This window comes from Myotis yumanensis, unplaced genomic scaffold, assembly GCF_028538775.1.
Source record: "Myotis yumanensis isolate MYYU_CA2020_CCGP unplaced genomic scaffold, mMyoYum1.0.hap1 SCAF_7, whole genome shotgun sequence".
In the NCBI taxonomy this organism is placed as follows: Eukaryota; Metazoa; Chordata; class Mammalia; order Chiroptera; family Vespertilionidae; genus Myotis; species Myotis yumanensis.
The window spans coordinates 61868258-61890164 of NW_027223758.1; the positions used below are offsets into that span (position 1 = coordinate 61868258).

The 21907-nt window shown below is 36.5% G+C and overlaps 1 protein-coding gene across 1 annotated transcript; it reads left to right on the forward strand.

Moving 5' to 3' along the window:
* The first annotated feature begins 781 nt into the window (after positions 1 to 781).
* NDUFV2 (NADH:ubiquinone oxidoreductase core subunit V2) lies at positions 782 to 21815 on the forward strand. The gene is made up of 8 exons (XM_070420663.1): positions 782 to 889; positions 7960 to 8025; positions 9483 to 9545; positions 9633 to 9749; positions 12874 to 13042; positions 14674 to 14783; positions 18901 to 18977; positions 21660 to 21815. Exons 1-8 carry the CDS (start codon positions 836 to 838, stop codon positions 21751 to 21753), a joined length of 750 nt encoding a protein of 249 aa, XP_070276764.1. The 5' UTR covers positions 782 to 835; the 3' UTR covers positions 21754 to 21815.
* The last annotated feature ends 92 nt before the right edge of the window (positions 21816 to 21907 follow it).

Below are 21907 nucleotides of genomic sequence, written 5' to 3' on the forward strand. Positions count from 1 at the left end.
GCAAACCCTCCACAGCAGGAAACTTGCTGTGCATATTGTAGCTGTTACTGAATAAGTACTTACTGGAACTTCCAGAGATGACCAAACATCAAGAAGGAAGTGATTTTTTTTTTTAAGTTTTATTATGGAAAATTTCTAACATGCACAAAAGTACCAAGAATAGTAATGAGAACCACCACGCAGCCTCAACAGTCAATCACTCATGCCCAATCCTGTTTCATTTATATCTCCCACCCCTCTTATCTGAAGCAAACTCCAGATATCATATTATTTCACCCTTAAATAAGTCGGCAAGTATCTTTAAAGCAAAAGAATGGGAACCAAGGCATTTGGGGGGGTCTATGCCTAGCTCACTCGGTGACAGCCCTCTGCATCTTCAATTCCATCATTTGTAAAATGATTTGTAGGGGGTGAAAGGGATTTTTTTTTAAGTAACCACGGTAAAAAAAAAAAAAGAAGAAGAAAAAAAGATGATTACATCCTAATAAGGCTCTCCAGAAGGGAATCTCACCCCATAAATCCAGGTCCCGGCTTCATTCCCCCAAGAGCCCAAGGCACCCTTCCTTTCAAGGCTGGGACCCCAGCGCAGCCGGCAAGACCCAGCCTTTTAGGGCGCTGGCTGATCCTCGCCCCGCCCCTCTCCCCGGGAAGTCTCCGCCCACTAGGCCCCAGCAGCCCCCGCGCGCCCTCGCGCGCCCCCGCGGCCTCGGCGTAGGGAGCGGCTCGCCGCCCCGGACGCGCTGGGCCTGACTCCGGAGCGCGCACGCCGTGCGTCCCGGGCTCGCCGGGGATCCGCGCCGGGCGCTGCGGGGAAAGACTGACAGTTTGGTCCGCCATGTTCTTCGCCGCGGCGTTCCGGGCCCGGGCGGCTGGCCTCACCGCCCAGTGGGTAAGGAGGCTCGGAATGAGCCCGGGCACTGGCGCCGCCCTTCTCCCTCTCTCCTTGCCTCTCTGGTGGTGAGCACACGAGAGCCCCGGGCTCCGGACCAGCCTTCAGGCGGCGGCAAGGACACTGCGGCCTTCGCCCTCTCCCCGGAGAGGTTGCAGCGAGGAGCTCCGAGGGAGGGTCGGCAAATTTAACGGAGGCGGGTGCGTGGCCTCCTCTGCAGGACGGGGAAGTGCCCGCCTGATTTTGTGAAGAAGAGGCTGCAGGAGGGCCGCTCGGTGTTGTGTTTTGCCCTGTCTCACTCTAGCGCCTGGGTCGGCCTAGTGCCCGTGCTCCCGATGCCTGGTGCCCTTGTGGCGGTCGGGCCGCATTGTTCTGGAGAGAACTCTGGGTAGTAGGTCTGGCTTGCTTGGTTTAGGAGCGTCTCCCGAGGCCAAGAGAAGGGCGACCACAGTGTTTTCTTTTGTGCCTTGCGTGTCGGAAAAGTTCGGCACGTCGTATCGAGCGACGTAAAGGAACAGCGGCACAAATACTGCACAGCAGGATTTTAGAGCTTGAATGGTGGTTGTGAGATCCAACTGCATCTCATTGTAGGCCAAGAAATGGAATCTCAGAAAGGTTGCAACATTCAAGTTCACTTAAAATGCAGATCCCAGAAATTGTAACCACAGGGCATTTGCTGGAAAGAACGCCGCCTTTTTGTCTCTGCAGTAAAATAGAAGGGTTGGTCAGTTCGCAGCGTAAGAGAGGGATGTAGATAGCGCCCAGGGGTGTAGAATGAGCTCAGGGCTTTAGGGTGACACCAGAGTTTGGATGGTGACCTCACGGCGTTTTTCCGCTTTGTGGCTTTGGCTGTTGTTTTTCTCAGTTTCCTCAGTTGTAAAATGGGAATATTGTAATTTGCAGAGTTTAGTCTTTTAATAAATGTTTGTGGCCCCACGGTGGGTCATGCACTGATGGACTCCAGGTAACAGTGTGGGTAAGGAGGGTAGGTGACACTTGGTGACTACGTTCTATGTGCCAAGCACTGTGTTAAATATTTACGTTCTAAATCTTCTGTGAGGTTGGTACTCTGATTTCCCCATTTTACATAATCAGATTTAGACAGCCCCTGTTCTTGTGGCGTTAATAGTCTTGTATAAGAGGAAAGACAAGGCAAGAAAAGACTATTGATAGTTGGCAAGAGAAAGCTTGAAGGTATGAGAAGCACAAGCTGTGTTGCTAGAGTCCATTGTTGGGAGGTAAGGAAAGTTCCAAGATGAAATGAGAAAGGTGGCAGGGCCCAGATCTTGGAGGTCCTTTCGTGCTGTCCTGAAGAATTTGACTTTATCTTAGAGGCAGTGGAGAATCAGTGAAAGGTTCTAGAGGAGCAGAGGGACATGGTCAGGTTTCTGCCTTGGATGGATCTCTGGATGGGACTGAAAGGAAAATAGGTTTGATGGGAGCCAAAGGCAGGGAGACCAGATTAGAGGCTCTTGCAGAACCCCAGGTGAGACTAATGAGGATCAGACCTTGTCTACTAGTAGAAAGGATATAGAGTACAGATAGATTTTGGTTTCTTTTGTTTTTGAGGGAAGAGGTCAGGGTGTAAATTGAAAAACAGTGTTAACTGAAAAAAAAAAACTTCAGGTAGTGGAAGAAAATCAAATTGTGTTTTTTTTAATTTAATATATGTTTTTATTGATTTGAGGGAGGAATGGAGAGGGAGAGAGAGATAGAAACATCAATGATGAGAGAGAATCATTGATCGGCTGCCTCCTACATGCCCCACGCTGGGGATCAAGACTGCAGCCTGGGCGTGTGCCCTGACCGGGAATCGAACCGTCATAGGTCGACACTCAACCACTGAGCCACACCAGCCAGGCAAATCACATTGTTTTATGTTAACTTTGGCAACTTTCTCTTTTTTTTATTAATCATTACCTGGTATGTAGTATGTACCTAGTAAATATTTGTTGAGTTGATGAATAAGTTTAATTTTTTTGTTCATTTTCCCCTCAATTTTATTGAGAAATAATCAACATACATTACTGTAGAAGTTTAAGGTATACAGCATGATGGTGTGATTTACAAGTTTAATTTTTTAATTACACAAGTAACATATTGTCAGAAAAATATAATATTAAGAACAGCAAATAGAATAAGCTCAAAAGATGAAAATCACCCATAGTCTCAACTTAGAAATTACCAAAATGTTTAACATTTTGAAGTCTGCAATTAATAGACCTTAACAGAACTTTAAAAAAATCAGGTGATATTGTTCACACAATTTTGTAGCCTGTTTTATTCCTCATAATACATTTTGATCAGCTTTCCTTATCAGCAGACATTTTATACGGTCATTTTTAATGCTGCATAGCATTCCATTGTATGTTCTATAATTTATATAACTAGGCCCGTCTTCTAATATTTTACAAATAGTGGGATATCAGATGACCTAGGAAAAATCAGGAAAAGTATGAATAAAGAGGTTCCTAATAAAATTGCTTTCCTAAAAGAGAAACCTAAACCATTTACATTTTCAAACCATTTACATTGCTTATTCTGTTATAATTTATGCTTTGTTAGCTAGCTGCTGTTTTCTTCAGCAACAGGCTTTTCAGCTCATCATTGCTTAAAAAATATCAAGAACTTAGTACTGTGTCTAGAATTGCTTGGAAGACACTACTTCTATAACCTTGAGCCATATTTCTTAATCTCTTTGCTCCTCCTTTTCTGTACATTGCAGTAATACCTTGAGTGATTGTCAAGAATTGCCTAAAAATTATGAATTATGGATGAATAGGTACTCAGAATAGACTTTTCTTCTTTCCTTTAGTAACTGCCTGTGGCTTTCTGTAATGTTGACACCACTGTATACAGCTCATTAATGCCTCACACCTAAGCCAGTACTTAGTTTTGTAGGGGTGAGAGGGTTGTGGCATTTTCAGGGATTGTGTTTTCAGTTTTAGAATTTTCATGTTTCATTTTTATGGTTTCTATTTCTGTCTTTTCAGTCATTGATATTTTTCTTTATGTCCTTAAGCAGAGTTGCAGCTGTTTTGAAATTGTCTGGTAATACCCATTGATTTTTTTCTTGAAAATGGGTTGTTTTCTTTTGTGTGTATGTATGCGCATGTGGGTTTTTTGTTGTTATTGTTTGTTTGTTTTTTATGTTGAGTGATTTTGGATTGAGGATGGTATGTGACATAGAGGCTTTAGATTTTGTTAATTCCTCCAAAGAGTTGTAAGCAGTTAATGTAATTGAACTCAAACTGCAATTCAACTCCCTTGAGGGCAGCAACTCAGATATTGGTTCAGTTCTTTTACCAGAGCTGCTTGGAATCTGCCTCATGAGCATGAATGATTTGGGGTCATCCACAGAATTTGGGTTTTCTCCTAGCTATTCCTTTTTTGGGATTTCCCACTTTCCCGTGCCTGTGATTGTCCCAAACTCACCTGTGTTTATTCATACCATTAAGGTTGCAGGTTTTTCCCTTAGGGGTTTACTGCCCTGTACTGTTGAGGGCCTACCTTCAGGCTAAAAGATGTAAGGAAAAAACAACAACTCACTTCTCTTCTAAGTATAGGCTTCCCCTCCCTCCTGTGTCTGCATGCATTTGGTTTTTCTCCAGTGCTTTCAGAAAGTTTTTTGTTCTCTTATTTTTTAAAAGAAATATTTCGTCCAGAGTTTGTAATTGTTACTCAGTGGTTTGGACTGATAATATCTATTCAACTACACTAGAAGTAGAACCTTCTGTGGTGGCATTTTTCTTTCTAAATTTTAAGTTTTATAGAATGAAATGCTCTCATTCCATTAGAGATTCATTTTTTATATATTGCTTTTCTTAATTTACTTTCATTGTTGAGAGTATTACAGATGTCCCCATTTTGCCCCCTTTGCCCCCCTCCACTTGACTCTCACCCCACGCCAGGCCTTCACCACACTATTGTCTGTGTCCATGGGCTATGCATATATGCATATAAGTTCTTTGGTTAACCGCCACTCCCCCACCCCCAGCACCGCTGCCTTCCTCCCTTCCCTCTGAGATCTGTGAATCTGTTCCATGCTTCCATGTCTCTAGACCTATTTGTTGATTTTTAAACCTGATTTTGCAATGTCCCAAGGTATCTCCATTTTGCCTTAAAGATTCTAAAGTTCTTAAAAGTAAAAAGAAAAAAGGCATTTGTGTTAATTTTCTATTGCTGCTGTAACAAATTACCACAAGCTTGGTGACATAACACAACACAAATTTGCTGTCTTACGATTCTGTAGGTTAAAAGTCTGACATGGTCTAAAATCAAGGTACACTTCTCTCTGGAGACTCTAGGGGAGAATCTTTTTTCTTAGCTTTTCCAGCTTCTAGAAGCTGCTCTCATTTGTTGGATGATGGCCCTCTTCCATCTTCAAAGCCAGCAAGGGCCGAGGAGTTTCTCATGTCACGTCATGTCACATCACTCTGACCTTGCTTCTGCCATTTGTCACATATCCTTTTCTGACTTTGCTCCCTCTTCCAAATTTTAAGGGCCCCTCTGATTACCTTGGACTTTGATTATCCAGAATGATCTCCCTATTTTAAGGTGAACTGATTAGCAACCTTAATTCCAGCTCCTTTGCTGTGTATATTAACATATTCACCGCTCCCCAGAATTAGGACATGGGTATCTTTGAGGCATTATTATTCTGCCTAACACAGCCCTAAACAATTTCTTTTTTCAGCCTTAAACAATTTAGGGGAAAGAGAAAATGACAGATTTTTAAGTATTCAGTGAGGTTCAGTAGGCCATTTTTGGCATACTACAAATTCAGATCTTTCTATTGGATATGTGAACTCAGTCTCCATTTCAAATATCTAAAAAGCTGAACTTCCCTCTCTTTAGCACTGTTTAATATCAGTGCAGTACATTTGGTAATAAATTGTAGGTTCATTTACCATGTTGGTCTGGTTTTCCATTGGGAAACCTTGACTCACCACTTTTGGAGTCAGGTCAGGAAGCATGTTATAAATCAGGAAATTTCTTTCAGTAAACATTAAGGACCATGTTCAAACACTTTTTGCTTTGCCTTGTTGGGGGAGAAGGAAAGCAACTTTATATGTGGGATACTTTGCTGGGTGTTATCCCATTTTGTAGGTGAGAATCTGAAGATGCCCACGCAAATGTGCCCAAAATTACATAGAATAAGCCTGAACTGGGTTTGTTTGCAAGTCCTATTTAAAAAAATTTTTTTTAACCTACCTTTCTGAAATCGCTCAAGTTTACTGAGGAAAGTTGGTGTAGATGGTGAAGTTTTAAATTTAATAGGTGCTATAAAGTGGTTTCACTTTGCTTAGGGAAGAGAGACTCTGGTTCAGGGGCCTTAGAGAGATAAGAGGAGGAGGTTAACCTTGGTCATGATGGATGAGGGAGGTATAGGGTGACATAACATTGTCAGTACAGGTAGCTCCACGTACAAGGACAGTGAATGTGAGAGAGCATGACAGTATGAACAAGAATAACCTGCTGTGGAAGGTGAGACTGGAATAGGTCACAGAGTAGAGGCCTTTGGTATGTCATACCACAGAGTTTAGATTTTATTCTGTAGGCAGTGAGTTTAGATTGATCCCCACCGCGGCCACCTCCTTCTCCCCCATCATAATTTTAGTACAAAAATCTCTGGAGATGTGGAGAAGGGTGAGATTGCAAGGCAAGAGACAGAAGGCTGTTGCGGTAATCTAAGAGGGAAATGAAGAGTTTGAACTGGGGATAGTTGTAAGAAACATGAAGTAGTATGAAAAACAGAATTTAAAAGTTGTTTAGGTAGAATGGGTAGGACTTGGTGACTATCTAAAATGAGAGAGAGTAAGTGAGAGAAGGGGATCGTGGAATGTTTTTCATGATCATGGTTTAAGCCACTGTCTGTAATGACTGTCTAAAGCTGAATTACCATTGGGTTAAAAGAAATATTTTGTTACTTTTTTTTTTAAGCAAGGTGAGGCATAATTTTTTAAAAGTTGTCATGAATAGCAAATTGACATAAAGATAGGAAACAAAATGTAATCATAATACGGCATTTCTCTGCATAAAAAAGTTATTAGGTTTCCTTGGGGATCGATATAGTAGGCAAACGTATTTGAAAATTTCAGAGGTGAAAAGGTGCAGAACCTACCTATTTGTAGAAGTATATGACAAATCTATGAATCCTTTCTGTAGAGAAGCAGTTATTTGGGATTAAATCGCAGAATTACATAGCTATGATGGCTAATAAATTTAACTATCAGGAACAGGTAAATATATGATTGTGTTATATCACTACCTTTACTTCTGTTATGTTTGCCTTCTTTGAATTGTCCAACTCTTCGCCAGTTCCATGCTTGGTAATCCAATGTTCTACCATCTGTGTTTAGTAGAACTCAGACATTGGAGGATTTCTGAACCACAGTTGAATTGCTTTGAGGGGGAGTGGGTGTTGGGTGGGGGAGAGGTGGAGAAGGCAGGAATGATAGGAGAAGCAACAGAGCAAAGAGAAATGAAATGCAAAGGAGAGGGGATTCAAATGGGTTTCTTCCAAACAATTGAGTATGGTTAGTCTATAGAGCATCCATCATAAGCAGCTTTCTGAAACTTTTTATGGCTGGAGTTTTTAAACTAATTTAGTAAAGAATTGAAAAGGAGGATGCAGTTGACTCATTAATACAGAGTATATGACTCATTTGTACAGAATGAAAACATGTTTATGAATATCCACACTAAATGAAAGCTGGCCTCCAACTTGATTCACACAAAAGTGAAAGGCTGTAAGTTAATGGTATATTAACTCTTCAAATGTATGCTAACAGAGTGTTGTAGAAAGGATACATGACTGGGTTTGATCTTGGCTCTTCCACTAACTCTATGTGTGACCTTAGGCAAGTAAATAACCTTACCTTTGGACCTCTGCTTTTTTATACCTCTCCTAAAATAGAATGGGCAGGATGTACTGTAGTAGACTATAACTCTTAAGATCTTTTACTTCTATAAGTTGATTCTATTGTTTTTAGTTATGGATCTTAAAGTATTTCCATATGAAAAATTTCTTAAGGCTTGTGATTTACAAAATTTTCTTAAAATTTTAGGGAAGACATATAAGGAATTTGCATAAGACATCTGTGCAAAATGGAGCTGGAGGAGCCTTATTTGTGGTAAGTAATTAACTTAGATTTCTTCAGAATGAAAAGACTTGAAAATTTGGGTAACTTTGTTATAATAATCCTAAATAGCCATGTCTTTAGTATATCCTGGCCATTGTGGGAATTTAATTATAGATAATTGAATTCACTACTTTTAAAAAGATATATGTGGTTCCAGTTGAACTTCTTAAGTTTAAATTGGTACCAGAGCAAATCTAAGAATAAGAATTTAGATTATTATTCGGTGAAATTACTATGAATGAGCCTTAACCCAATTTCACACTTTGAATTCTTAAAACTCAGTCATTTTGGTTCACTGAAGATTCTGAGGCTGCAACTTGGGGAATCCCAAAATGGCACCAGTTTGAAACTTACAGATTTTAGTAATAGAATGAATACGTTGGTAGTTGGCCTTTGTATTTTTGGTTCCCAAGGTTAACTACAGGTAAAGGTCAGCGAACTCCCTAGCTTAGTTGCACAATTTCAGAAAATATAAGATAATTTATCCCTCTTCTCTGGCAAAGGTACAGTGTTCAGGAATTAATCTGGTGTTGTTCAAAGGCAATTTACTGGACTAGTATGATTTAGAGTTAGTGGTATAGTCTTGTAAACTGAGTTATTCCCAAGATGAATCTTAATGTTAGTTGGCATACTATCAATAAGTAGATTTCTGCTTTATATTTTATCATCTTTGTCTAAAGACATATCAAATATGCCATGTGTTTGAGATCATTGTCCAAAGTTTTAATTTTCTTTTTTCTTGTGTGTCTTTGAAAAAGAACTGAGAGTTAACATATTAAGAGATTCAGTTCTGTGTTCACCTTACGTACAAAACATTAATCATTGTAAGTGTTAATCTTAGTGTGACTCATTTGATTTCCTGTTGACATGCCATTTCTTGTCAGTTTTTAAAGAGGGCTTGCTTTTTTATGGAGAAAAAATAAAGCTTCTTGCTGTTGGCTAGTTTTTATTACAGAAAACTAGCTGTTGGCTAGTTTCTGTTACGTGGAGAAGGCTTTTGTACCTTCCCTAAAGTAAGTGAATCCCTTTGACAATTTGATACACTCTCTTTGGAAAAATACACGTATGTTCACACCGAAAATTCTGTCTTCATAAGGCTTCCAATAATTAGTAATGTTTTGGTAATTACATTTGAAGATCCTATCCTCTAATCAAGTTGGATAACCCTTTGTTTTTTGGTCCTAAAGCTACTTCTCTTAAACCATTGAATGGTAATTTCTAAAACTGTCTAAAATTTTGAATTCTGCTAACATTACTTGGGTAATCATACTCATCACATGTGTATTTACTAATTAGTTTAGCCATTCTTTTTGATGCAAGGATAGATTGATTTGTATTGTGTTGAAAATAAAGTGAAGAGATTAAATGAGCAACAGTAATGTGCAAAATTATTCACACTTTTGAGGAATTTTGATCATTTTGGAAAATATTTTTTTCCTTTTGTATAGCACAGAGATACTCCTGAGAATAACCCAGATACTCCATTTGATTTCACACCGGAAAACTATAAGGTATGATAAATTAATGTTATAATTAATGGTACAAAATATTTAGTATCTTCCAGATTTATAAAAACGGGTGCTTTTCCTTTGATACAGAGGATAGAGGCAATTGTAAAAAACTATCCAGAAGGGCATAAAGCAGCAGCTGTGCTTCCAGTCTTAGATTTGGCCCAAAGACAGAATGGATGGCTGCCTATCTCTGCTATGAACAAGGTACTGAATTCATTTTTGCCTTAGTTCAAAAAAAAGGAGATTGTGTATGAACTTTCTTGTATAGAAATTCCTCTGACAGTCATTAATGTCAAAATATAAGAGTTTGAAGTCCATTAATTATTTATGTTTTCTCAAATTACATATGTTTTTGTTGGTTCCCTTAGTAACACAGAAAAAGTAGAGTTTTTTTATCCTTGTAAGAAATAGTAAAAGCATTATAATGAGGTTTTCTTTTTTTCCCTTCTTTTTGGTCATACTACAGATAAGAGATCCCAAATGTGTATAATTTGCTATCAAGATATTCTGAAAATCAATGTACTATTTAAACACCAGAATTAAAGAAAAAAGGATCTGCTTATAGCTAATGGTGAATCTTTATAATATTTTTATCTTTGGTGACAGGCTTTAACAAAAACCTATACAATATATGATATATGACACTTGATTGTGGCACCTTGGAATCAGCAACCCACAGAAATGTTATGAGTGACCCATTTAAATGAAGTTAGTCTATTCATACATATTCAAGATTTCAGGTTTCTTTTACTAATTGTATTTTCAGTACTAATCCAAATATCAAGTTTATTCCTACTATTAATATAACTACATTTGTGTGGTATTATGTTAAAGTGTATAGTTTACAAAGTGCTTATACAAAACCATATACAGTATTTGATTCTTACGAGAATCACAAAACTAGTAAGTGTGATGTAATGGAAAATATATTTGACTTTGAGTTAAGTCATTTTTCTTTGGACATACTTCCTCAACTGCAATGAAGATTTTGAACTAAGTAGATATTTTCTAAGTGTTGTTATGATTTCTAAATTATAAGAGCTGGGAACTACTTCTAATTCTTTACATTTTCTAATTGACTTACAGGGATTCTGCTCTACTTTATTTCTCTTTTCACTTTTTAAATTTTATTTGGTCTGTTACCATTGTCATCTTTCTTGGAGAGTAGGAATGTCCTCAATTTATCTAATGGAATCCCAAGTGCAGATTTTTTATTTAGTTCATTTATCTCTTACTTGCTTTGTATAGTACCCTAACACTGTTGTGGACCCTTAGTATTTTTTTGACTATGAAAAAATGTTATAAAGCAAGTTTGGTTGGTACCATAGTTAGTAAACATAGCCAGATGTGTGTTTGTTTGTTTTTTTCTTCAATTAATCACATATTTCTTTGGTGGTTTCTAAATAACTTATATTGGTTTCTATAGTATAATAGCCAACTTTATAAATAATTATTGAGGTATGTTTTTAAATCATAGATACCTTTTAGCAAAAATGTATTTTTTAAATAATGACAAGCTTGTTGAAAGTCTTGCAGCATGGCAAATTTAGTAGAGCAAAATAAAATAAATCAGAAACTAATGTGAGAACATTTCAGAAATACTGTCCTATTTCGAATTGGATGTGTATGTGTAAAAGCAGAAAATAGCATATAAAGAATAACAGTGATGGTGAACCTATGACACGCGTGTCAGAGGTGACACGCGAACTTATTTTTTTGGTTGATTTTTCTTTGTTAAATGGCATTTAAATATATAAAACAAATATCAAAAATATAAATCTTTATTTTACTATGGTTGCAAATATCAAAAAATTTCTATATGTGACACGGCACCAGAGTTAAGTTAGGGTTTTTCAAAATGCTGACATGCCGAGCTCAAAAGGTTCGCCATCACTGGAATAGGATCAAGATTCTTTCCATTTTACATCTGAGACTTTTAATATTACTGTTTCTCTCTGACCCCAAAGCCCAGCCTTACAACAATAACAAAATCCAAAAACTCACACATTAGTTCCTTAACCATCACTATGGTGTACAGTAGCAGCCCCAGGGAAGTTTTTTCAAAGTAGACGCCAGGGCCTTACTCCCAGTGGTAGGGCTCCAGTACATATATTTTCAGGCTTCAGCATGTGTATTTTGAGAGAGCTCCCCAGATTTAGAGGTACATACCTGGTTTAGTATTACCAAATTAATCTTTTCACAGGTGAGCTGTGTTTAGATGTCTTCTGAGAACACATCAGAAATGCAGTTTAATGAGCTCTTCTTTCATGTCAAAACGAGAATATATACATAATTTTTAGGAATATCAGCCCTGACTGGTTTGGCTCAGCGGATAGAGCATCGGCCTGCGGACTCAAGGGTCCCAGGTTCGATTCTGGTCAAGGGCGTGTACCTTGGTTTCAGGCACATCCCCAGTAGGGGGCGTGCAGGAGGCAGCTGATCAATGTTTCTCTCTCATCGATGTTTCTAACTCTCTATCCCTCTCCCCTCCTCTCTGTAAAAAATCAATAAAATATATATATATATATAAAGAATATCAGATATCAAATCTTAAGACCTGATCAGGTAATATTAAATCACCCAGAAAGTTGTAGCCAGGATCATAGTCATGATAGACTGTGTGTGGACCAACCCTAGCAAATAGCTAAAAAACCTGTTTTCTCTAACACACTTGCCCTGACCGAGAGAGTTGTGCTCAAATATTGAGTCCCTTGGTCCTGAACACCACCCACCCCCACACCCCTTCACTCTCCACCTCTCACCTCCCCACTGCATCCCCAGTATATCAAAACAAGTATTTTCTGTAAATTCATTGATGTGAAAGGTTGGGAAGTACTAGTCCAGAAGATCCATTGGAAATAATAAGGTTTGATTGTTCTGAAGGGGTGTGTGTGTGTGTGTGTGTGTGTGTGTGTGTGTGTGTGTATGTACGTACCAATACAGGCTAGTGGGTAAGCTTTGATTCTCAACTTTTTCTGTCCCCATACCATTTGCACACACTATACTTCACCAGTTACATCAAGGCCTTTGAATGATCAAAGTAGAAATTCTTAATGAGAGACTTAAAAATTTAGAGAAAAAGACACTTTTGCAGAGATAAGGGCTGGGGTAACCATTAATTAGCTTCTGGGCTTTGTAGTGTAAGTGTAAAATGTCTGTAAAAATTAAAGGATTTATACTTAGCAAATACGAAATACAGGTATATTTTCTGCTTTTGAAGAACTTTTCTGTTTTTACCAAATTGAAGCAGTAACAAAATATGCTTTTAACCAAGCTCAATTATTAAACCTTATAATTATGTTTTTAAAAAACTTCCTACTACTTTTAGGTTGCAGAAGTTTTACAAGTACCTCCAATGAGAGTATATGAAGTAGCAACTTTTTATACAATGTATAATCGAAAGCCAGTTGGAAAGTATCACATTCAGATCTGCACTACTACACCTTGCATGCTTCGAAACTCTGACAGCATACTGGAGGCCATTCAGAAAAAGCTTGGTATGGGACACATTATACATATAACTTTTATGAAAATTATAATTGTCTTTCTAGAGTTGATCAATTTCTACCTAACTTTTCCAACTTTTGTCATCTTATTGGATCTCTACTTCATGAGTAAATTTTGTCTTACTGTTTGTCTACATTTATTTCTTATTTTGTACTCCTAGTTCTCAGCCTCAAAGTTGTATTTTCATCTTATCTTTTTCTAGTCATTAAGTATGTTGGAAAAGCTAGGAATTTTAAAGTTTTTATTATTTACAAATTAAGTTTCATTGTGTAATAGTAGCATGTGGTATGTAAAAAGTGACTATCTTATCCTTAGGTCCTTTCAAATTAGCCTTTGGACAAATAAAATAGTAAGAATGTGTCAGGAAGAGAAATTTGAAATGGGGTTTTTATTATAGTAGCATTTACAAAACTGAAAGGGCATTTTTCCACACAAAACTGTCATTACTGCACATATAACTATACATAATCAAGTAAAGTAAAAGGAGGTTTTTGGTTTTTTAAAAAATTTTTGTTACTGAATATAAAGTACTTGGATGTGGTAAAATTTGAGCAGTATTGATGTATATAAAACAGAAATCTGAAATCTGTTCATAATCCTACCCTCCACCTTCAAGATACAAATTCTGATAATAGTTGAATAATTAGTTTTAGGTTTTATATTGTTTTCATTATTAAATACATAAATGTAATGTGTCTGTGTTTGCTTTTTGTACTTTTTTTGACTACAGCATAATAAGTATGTCTGCCTCATTTCTATTATTTCTTAAGTTATTTTGCTGTTACTTTTATGTATATTCCTCTTTGCATACCTGCTATATACTGAGATTATTTACAGGAAGTAGAATTGCTGTGTCAGATTTTGACAAAATGCCTTCTCTCATTCTATTTTTAAATTTATTTTTTTATCCTTATCCGAGGATATTTTTCGATTGATCTTTAGAGAGATGGAAGAGAGAGGGAAAGACAGAGAAATATCGATGTGAAACACATTGATTGGTTGCCTCCTGCACGCACTCGACCAGGGCCTGGGCTGAGGAGGAGCTTGCAACCAAGGTACATGCCCTTGACCAGAATCAAACCCGGGACCCTTCAGTCCACAGGCCAACACTCTATCCACTGAACCAAACCAGCTAGGGCGTCACATTCTTAATGATGTTTGATATTAGCAGTTTTCTGAGGCTTTGCTAGTCTTACAATATGATTTTAGTAGGTTAATTATCACTGTCCAAATGAAAATTGTACTGTCGGTTTTACTGCTATTTGACAACAAACACTGGAGATGAGTCACCTGAAATTTGATTGTTCTTAAAGGAACGAGTTCACTTAAGGAATCCTTGAATTTTCTAGTATAATTGTGCAGGCTTGTTTTGTTTAAGAAATTTAGTGCTTTTAAATATTTTTTGTATATCTCCGTAACATGTCGTTGGTTTTCTTTTCTTTTTTTCTTAAATCATATTGCTATTAAAATATAACCTGGGGGGCAGGGGCGAACTGAAGGGGGTCAATGGGGGAATAAGGGGGCCATATGTAATACTTTCAACAATAAAGAATTATTTATAAGTTTAAAAAAACTGGAAAAAATATAATCTGGTCCTTACAATGATCATTTATATTTTTAGGAATAAAGGTCGGAGAGACTACACCTGACAAACTTTTCACTCTTATAGAGGTGGAATGTTTAGGGGCCTGTGTAAATGCACCAATGGTTCAAATAAATGACAACTACTATGTGAGTATTTCACTTAATATGAATTAAAACTGTATGATGTCATGTTTAAAATACTTGTTTTCCCGTCCTATAAATGTTGGTTTCTAAATTATGCATTTAGAAGAAACTTGGCATGAATATCCAGGGTTTGTTTTGTTTGTTTCTTTCTTGGCTTCCTACTCATAAAAATGTCATAGGAATGGAAAACCTTTCATAAAAATGTCAATTTTAGCTTACACGTTAGTGCCCATCAGATAGTTTTTAAAAATTTATCTTTAAATATTTTTGCATTTAAGTCTTGGAGGTAATGATATATTTTTAAAACTTTTAAATTATGAAAAATTTAATTTACATACAAATACAGAAAATAGCTATCAAGATTTAACAGATAATAGTACTTTCCACACTTAAGGAAATTATTTTTATCCTTATTATTATTTGTAGGATTAACCTACAGATGCAAGTAAACCATTCTCATTACCACCAAAAATCCTATTCCTTTCCATTCATTCCCAGAGGTAACTATTATCATAAATTTAGTGTATATTCTTCTTGAACATGTTCTTAAACTTTTAAAATAATATGTATAAGTCACACTAATAATGTAATACTATATTGCTTTTTCTAACAATTTTATAGAGGTGGTATCATACCTGTCTTTTAGTGCTGTTTTAGCCAGGTCTCACAAGTTTTGATAAGTAATATTTTCTTCATTTAGTTCTAAATATTTTTAAATTTGCAGTTTTTCCTTAAACATGTTTTTAATATCCAAGTGGGTGGAGTCTAGTTATCTTTTTTTAATTGCCTGCTACCCTAATTGTATCATGGTTTTCATTTATAATATCTTGTTAGCTCATACTTCTTAGAAATTTGCTTATGGAAATTCTTAGAGGCCTGTATTAAAGGTGGATTCTTCAAGAAGAGATTTGCTTTGCTACTCTCTTGCTCCTGGAAATGCTACTGTCCCAAAAGAGAGACCCTCTCTTTACACCCTTCCCTCAGCCTTCAATGTGTAAGATTCTATGCTAGCAGACTTTTTAGGGACAGTTTAATTTCTGTTTACACTTATATTGAGGATATAGCTTTTTGGGGTCTTAACTTCATGTGATTTGGATGTTTCTTGTGACCTGGGGCTTTGTCCCTTGCCCCTCCAGACCAGTGATTTTCAACCTTTTTCATCTCCTAGCACATAAACTAATTACTAAAATTCTGCAGCATACCAAAAAATATATATTTTTGCCAATCTGACCAAAAAAAAAACAAAGGATATAATTGATTCATTCACACCAGACAGCTATTATTGTATTGGCTGTTGTCATTTTTTTTTTATTTGACAACCTAAGGGAAAAGAGTTCAGTGCCCCTGACTAAGGAGTCAGGTATTGCATATTTTAAAAAATTCTTTTGGCACACCAGTTGAAAATTGCTGCTCTAGACTATGAAATCCTGAAGCCAAATTTGCTTGGTGTTCCACTTCTCTCTACCTGAATTTTGAGGTTTTGGTTTCTGGGTATTTCTTTGTCAGTATATTGATGAAATTTAAAAGCACCTGTAGTTGTTACAACAGGAAGTTCAGTCAGGATAGTTATTCTGCCATAATGCCTGAAATGGATATCTATAACTTTTTAATGAAGATAAAATTATATTTCTTTGGCCTTTTAGATTTCTAGGGTGTTTTCATTCCCTATAGTGATATTCTTCATTTTAATGATCAGTGATTTAAATTTCTTCTCCATTTCCCCTACTTTAAAAAAAAGTCCTTAAAAAATATGGCAACAATTTTCTCTTTCCCAACATTCTGCAATTTATTCATAATAATGAGGATCTTGATTTAAGCAAGAATTAGAGTGGCCAAGGCTTTCTTTGAAGCATAATAAGTCTAAATATGGTAGCCCATGGACTTACCCAAGAGCTAAAGATTCTTTCAATATAGTATAGTCTTTAGTATAGTCTTTGGCAAGGCAGTTAGTAACTTGTATGTATCTCAGTTGATGAGTGGATAAAATGAAATAGTCACATAAACTTGGATTGGATCCTACCTAGGGAAAACACATTTTGATGATGGTTAGATAGATTTGAATATGGACTTGACATTTGATTTTATTAAAGGAATTATTGTTAGTTAATGAGGTGTGGAAATGGCATTATGTTATTTAAGAAAATTTTCTTATTCTTGGGAAATGGCCTCCTGAAGTATTAGGGATGGAGTGTTATGATGTCTGCAACTTGCTTTCAAATGGTATAGCCCCAAAGCATGTGTGTACATAATGCAAATATGGCAAATTAAAAATTGTTCAGTCTAGGTGGTAGAGATATGGTATTCACATATAGTTTTCAAATTCTCATAATAAAGATTTGGGGGAGGAATAAAATCAATAGATAATTTAAAGATGTGTTCTAGCTATGAAGTTCTTAACATCTGTTAAACCCTAAGCAGTTTCAAAGCAGCTTTTTAGTTTCAAAAATGTTTCCTTATTCAACAAATATTAAAGGCAATTTTTGACTAGGCACTGGAAAAATAGTATTGAATCATGATTTCTCTAGCATTTTCTCATTTAATTCTCAAGTAAGTTTACAAATGAAGAAACAGACTTAGGGAGGCTAAGTAACTTGTCTAAGATTACTAGGTGGTACTGCAAAACATTTTGTTAAATACTGAACAGTTTTAGAGGGGGATGAATGGATATAATGTAGTTTAGATAGTTTTCTCCTAGTTTAATCTTGCCATTCTGTTTGACTCTTTTGATTAAATGTAGGTTGCAGCAACTAGGCATACAGTGGGCATGTGTTTATGTGTTTTATTTCTTTTTTTTATTTTAAATAACAACCCTTTCTTGAGTCAAATATTTTACACAGGTGTAATATATAAAATATAGAGCTGTTCTAGTTGAAATGGGGTTTTGAGGGTCTGGATCATTAAAATGTGTCAAAAATAAGGTGGGTTTTTGTTATTGTTGTTGTTTTCTTACCTTTCCCTTTGAAAATTAAATGAATTTTGAAATGGTAAAATTCACCTGGGAAAAAAAGATATCCCTAGGATATTAGATCTTTAGGTTAGGGATAGATATTAGTCATCTACTTTTAAGTTACTATGCCTGCTGGTGCTATTTTATTTACTACTAGAGGCCTGATGCACGAAATTCGGGCAAGGGTAGGCCTTTGCAGCCCTGGCTGCCTCACGGCCTTGCCCCCCTCCCACACCCGCCTTGGCCTGGTGCTGCCCACATCCGCTGCCACATACCCCCGGTTCCGCAGAGCCCCCCAATGATCACCCCACAGAGGGTGGTCTGGGCCTCCCTCTTTGGGGCAATTGCGGAGCCCCTCCATTGATCGCCCCTTTGGGTGGTGGCCTGGGCCTCCCTCTGCAGGGCAGTGGTGGAGTGATAGTGGGTCCCCCAACCAATCACATCACACCCGCCTTGGCTGGCCTGGCACCAGTGCGTGTCGCGTAGCGTGGTCGTCCAGACGGTCGTTCTGCTGTTTGGTCGATTTGCATGTTACACTTTTATTATTATAGATGTGCTGCCTCAGCATTGTTGAGCATGTGCCATAGATAGAGCACTGTTCTGTTTTATATATTTTCTCATTTAATTCTCAAGTAGGTTTACAAATGAAGAAACAGACTTAGGGAGGCTAAGTAACTTGTCTGAGATTACTAGCTAGTAAGTGATAGGGTTGAGGACTCAAATGCAGAACTGTTTCGCTCCAAAGCACTACTCTATTGCCTCTTTAGCTGCAGCTCTTAATACATATAGCATTTAGCAGTTTATACTATATGTAGAAGTTATTCCATTGCTGCTATCTTGGTAACTAACTTGTAAGTTGAGAAAGACAAATAATAAACTAATTGATATAAGGGATTTGCACAGATTTCAAGTAGAAAGTAATTTTTTTAAAAAAATACATTTTTATTGATTTCAGAGAGGAAGGGAGAGGGAGAGAGAGATAGAAACATCAATGATGAGAGAGAATCACTGACTGGCTGCCTCTTCCATGCCTCCCACTGGGGATTGAGCCTGCAACTCAGGCATGTGACCTTGACTGGAATTGAACCTGAGACCCTTCAGTCTGCAGGCTGATGCTCTATCCACTGAGCCACACCAGCTAGGGCGAAAGTAATTTTAATATTTTTTTTATAGGAGGATCTGACGCCTAAGGATATTGAAGAAATTATTGATGAGCTCAAGGCTGGCAAAATGCCAAAACCTGGGCCAAGGTACGCTTTTATTTTTATATAATAAATTTTAATGGTTTAACCTAAATTAGTCTTTCATATAAACTGATGGTAAGACAATACTTTCTTTATTTTGACATTATAAACAAATATTTGTGTGCTTAGATTGTTCTTATTTTAAGTTAAAGTATTGAAAATAACTTCTAAACTTGTTTTCAAATTATTAAATAGAAGTTTATTTTTCAGTATGGATTAGCTAAAAATAATTTTGAATCCAGTTTGAATTCTTCATGTTTAGTTTTATAAAGACATCTTAAATTTTGCAGAATTCTGTGGGATGCAGAATATTTTAGATGTAAAAAATATATAGGTAGGCTATAAAGTATACATAAAAATATATAGGTGGTGGCCAATGGATAACTCTAGACATTAAAGTCACTTTTTTTTAAATAATAAAAGTAGGGACAGTGGTGGATATATCTCAACAATATTTTTTTAAAAATAAGCACTAAACTTTCATTAAGTAGATTTTCTTTAAAAAGCACTTTTTTAAGCCATAAAATCTGTATAGAGCTGCTCTTTCTATGGAGCATGTCTGCCCTCACCTTTTCCTAACCTCTTCCCTCAGGTACATTTTCCTTGCCTTTCTCCTAAGCTCCAAGGGCCCTTTTTATACCTAGGTAACCTGTTACCTGAGCTCATTTCTTCTATGGCTCACTTCTTTTACCTCTGTGACTTTCTAAATAAACTCTTATTTAAAAAAAATATATATATATACACACACACAAATAGTGTTGGAATGGCTAAAAAAAACCAGATTTACCTTTTGAATTGTGATGAAGAGAATAGGGTAATTAGTGGATGGCGTTTTAATCATAAATTATCAGGAAAACAATTTTTTTGGTTTTTATTAAGTGAAAACCCTAATTTAAATTGTAACTGTCAGGTGAATGAATCGGGCTTAGATCACTGCCTCTCTATTTGTGTTCTGAGGAATGTTTACAGATAAAATGAGGAAAGTTACAACTAGTAGATTAAACAAAGTTTGTAGGCTTTACTGGAAGATTTTACTGCTTTTATAACATCTTAATATGTCTTTTGTGAATGGTAGGGGAAGGAGAACATTTGTGGGCAGACATAAGAACCCCTGGGGCTCTGTTTTTCCCCTCAAGTATGTCATGCGACTGTCATTTCATAGAACAAACTTTAGGAATCTGGACCAGGTTATTCTTAAAATAACTGTCTTCTATAAAATTCTATAATCCTGTGAAGAACTCAGGCAGTATACATAATTAACTCTTCCATTTATTGTTCCAGAAATTTTGGTTTTTATAATCTTCTTAAATCGGTCCTTTGTGTTGGATAAAGAGCTTAAACCACAAGGGGGAACCTAGTAAAAGAGCAGCAGGTATACCTGTGTGACTAGTTAACATAAAAAAATTACAAAGCCAAGTATTGTTTTTATTAAAACTAAATGTCATTTTGCCATTTACCCTGAAACTTTTAGGCTTTGACAGTACACAGTGTCTGTTTTTTTATCTGGTTTTCATAGTAACTTATAATGCAAATATACTAATTTCTGACTTTGTAGCCATTCCTCATTACAATACTCTACTTAGCTACTTGCATTATGTAATGTACTAGTAATAGCTAGAAAGATCTTATAAATGATTGTGGTATCACTTTTCTGTCCTCTCAATAAAAAATGATTTCCTAGGACTCAAAAACAGACTTACAAGATTAATGACAGAATGTGAAGGGCAAAGCCAGAGGGAGTAAAAAAGATGTAAATTGAACAAATTCTTCAGCTAAAATCGATGGGAGGAACAAAGTAAATGAACAAAGCTAGGGAATAGGAGGGGTGAAATGGTAGGTGCTGAGTTGAGCTCTAGCAACAGAGGTTAGACAGGGCAGAGGTTGAGGCAATACCTGGGAAAGTATGTGTGTGGGTGAAACAAAAACCGGACAGGTTCTTCTACCTCTGTGTTGCTTTTCTTCATAGATTCCTATATAAGTACCTGTTCTTGTTTCCTTTCTGGCTATTAGCAACCCTGGTCTGGGTCCTGTTTTTTGAAAAATTAGTACTATTATGGCCTAAAAATATAAATACAAATAGATTTTGTATTTACTACTTCTAAGAGACATCCCTCCCAAATCTTCAAATTCCTCAAGAAATCCAGTTTCTATTTAAAGTATAATATATAAGTGTGTATTCCCTTTGTTCACAATGACAGATCTCATTCTAAATAAAATCCAAATATAAAAGATGTAGTGTCTAGTTTATTAAAACATGATTTTTTAAAATGTCCTCTGGGTTAGGTTATTTTCCTGTAGTTAAGCTCTGATACTGGGGCACTTGCTGAATCCCCCAACACTTGGTTTCTGTATAAAATAAGGCCAGTAATCACTTATCTCATGGCATTGTTGAGATTAAAGGAGCTAATACTGTATATACACTGCTCAATAAATGGGAGCTAGTATTAGGTTATTTTTATATTTTTCATATTTATATAGTGAATTTGATATGTCAGTTTTCATGTTCAACTTTACGAAGAGAAAATCTTGCAGCAGTTGAAATGTTTGGATTAAATAATATGTGCTAGTTATTAGGTGAAAAATAGTTACTTAACTGGGCTGTTGTGAGGTAACATAATTTTTTAAGTAAAAATTTATAAATAGTAATAATTAATAGTCAATTTAATGTTAACTTGCTTTTCTTTTCAGGAGTGGACGCTTCTCTTGTGAGCCAGCTGGGGGTCTTACCTCTTTGACCGAACCACCCAAAGGACCTGGTTTTGGTGTGCAAGCAGGCCTTTAATTTATATTCAACTGTAAATATGTCACTGGAGAAATAAAATATGAATTTCCTATCTACATAAATTTTTAATATTTATTTCAACCTGTGAACACCTTAGTGGTAACTTAGCAACTTATAGCTCTGTAAGTACCATGTCAAACTTAATAGCTCCATT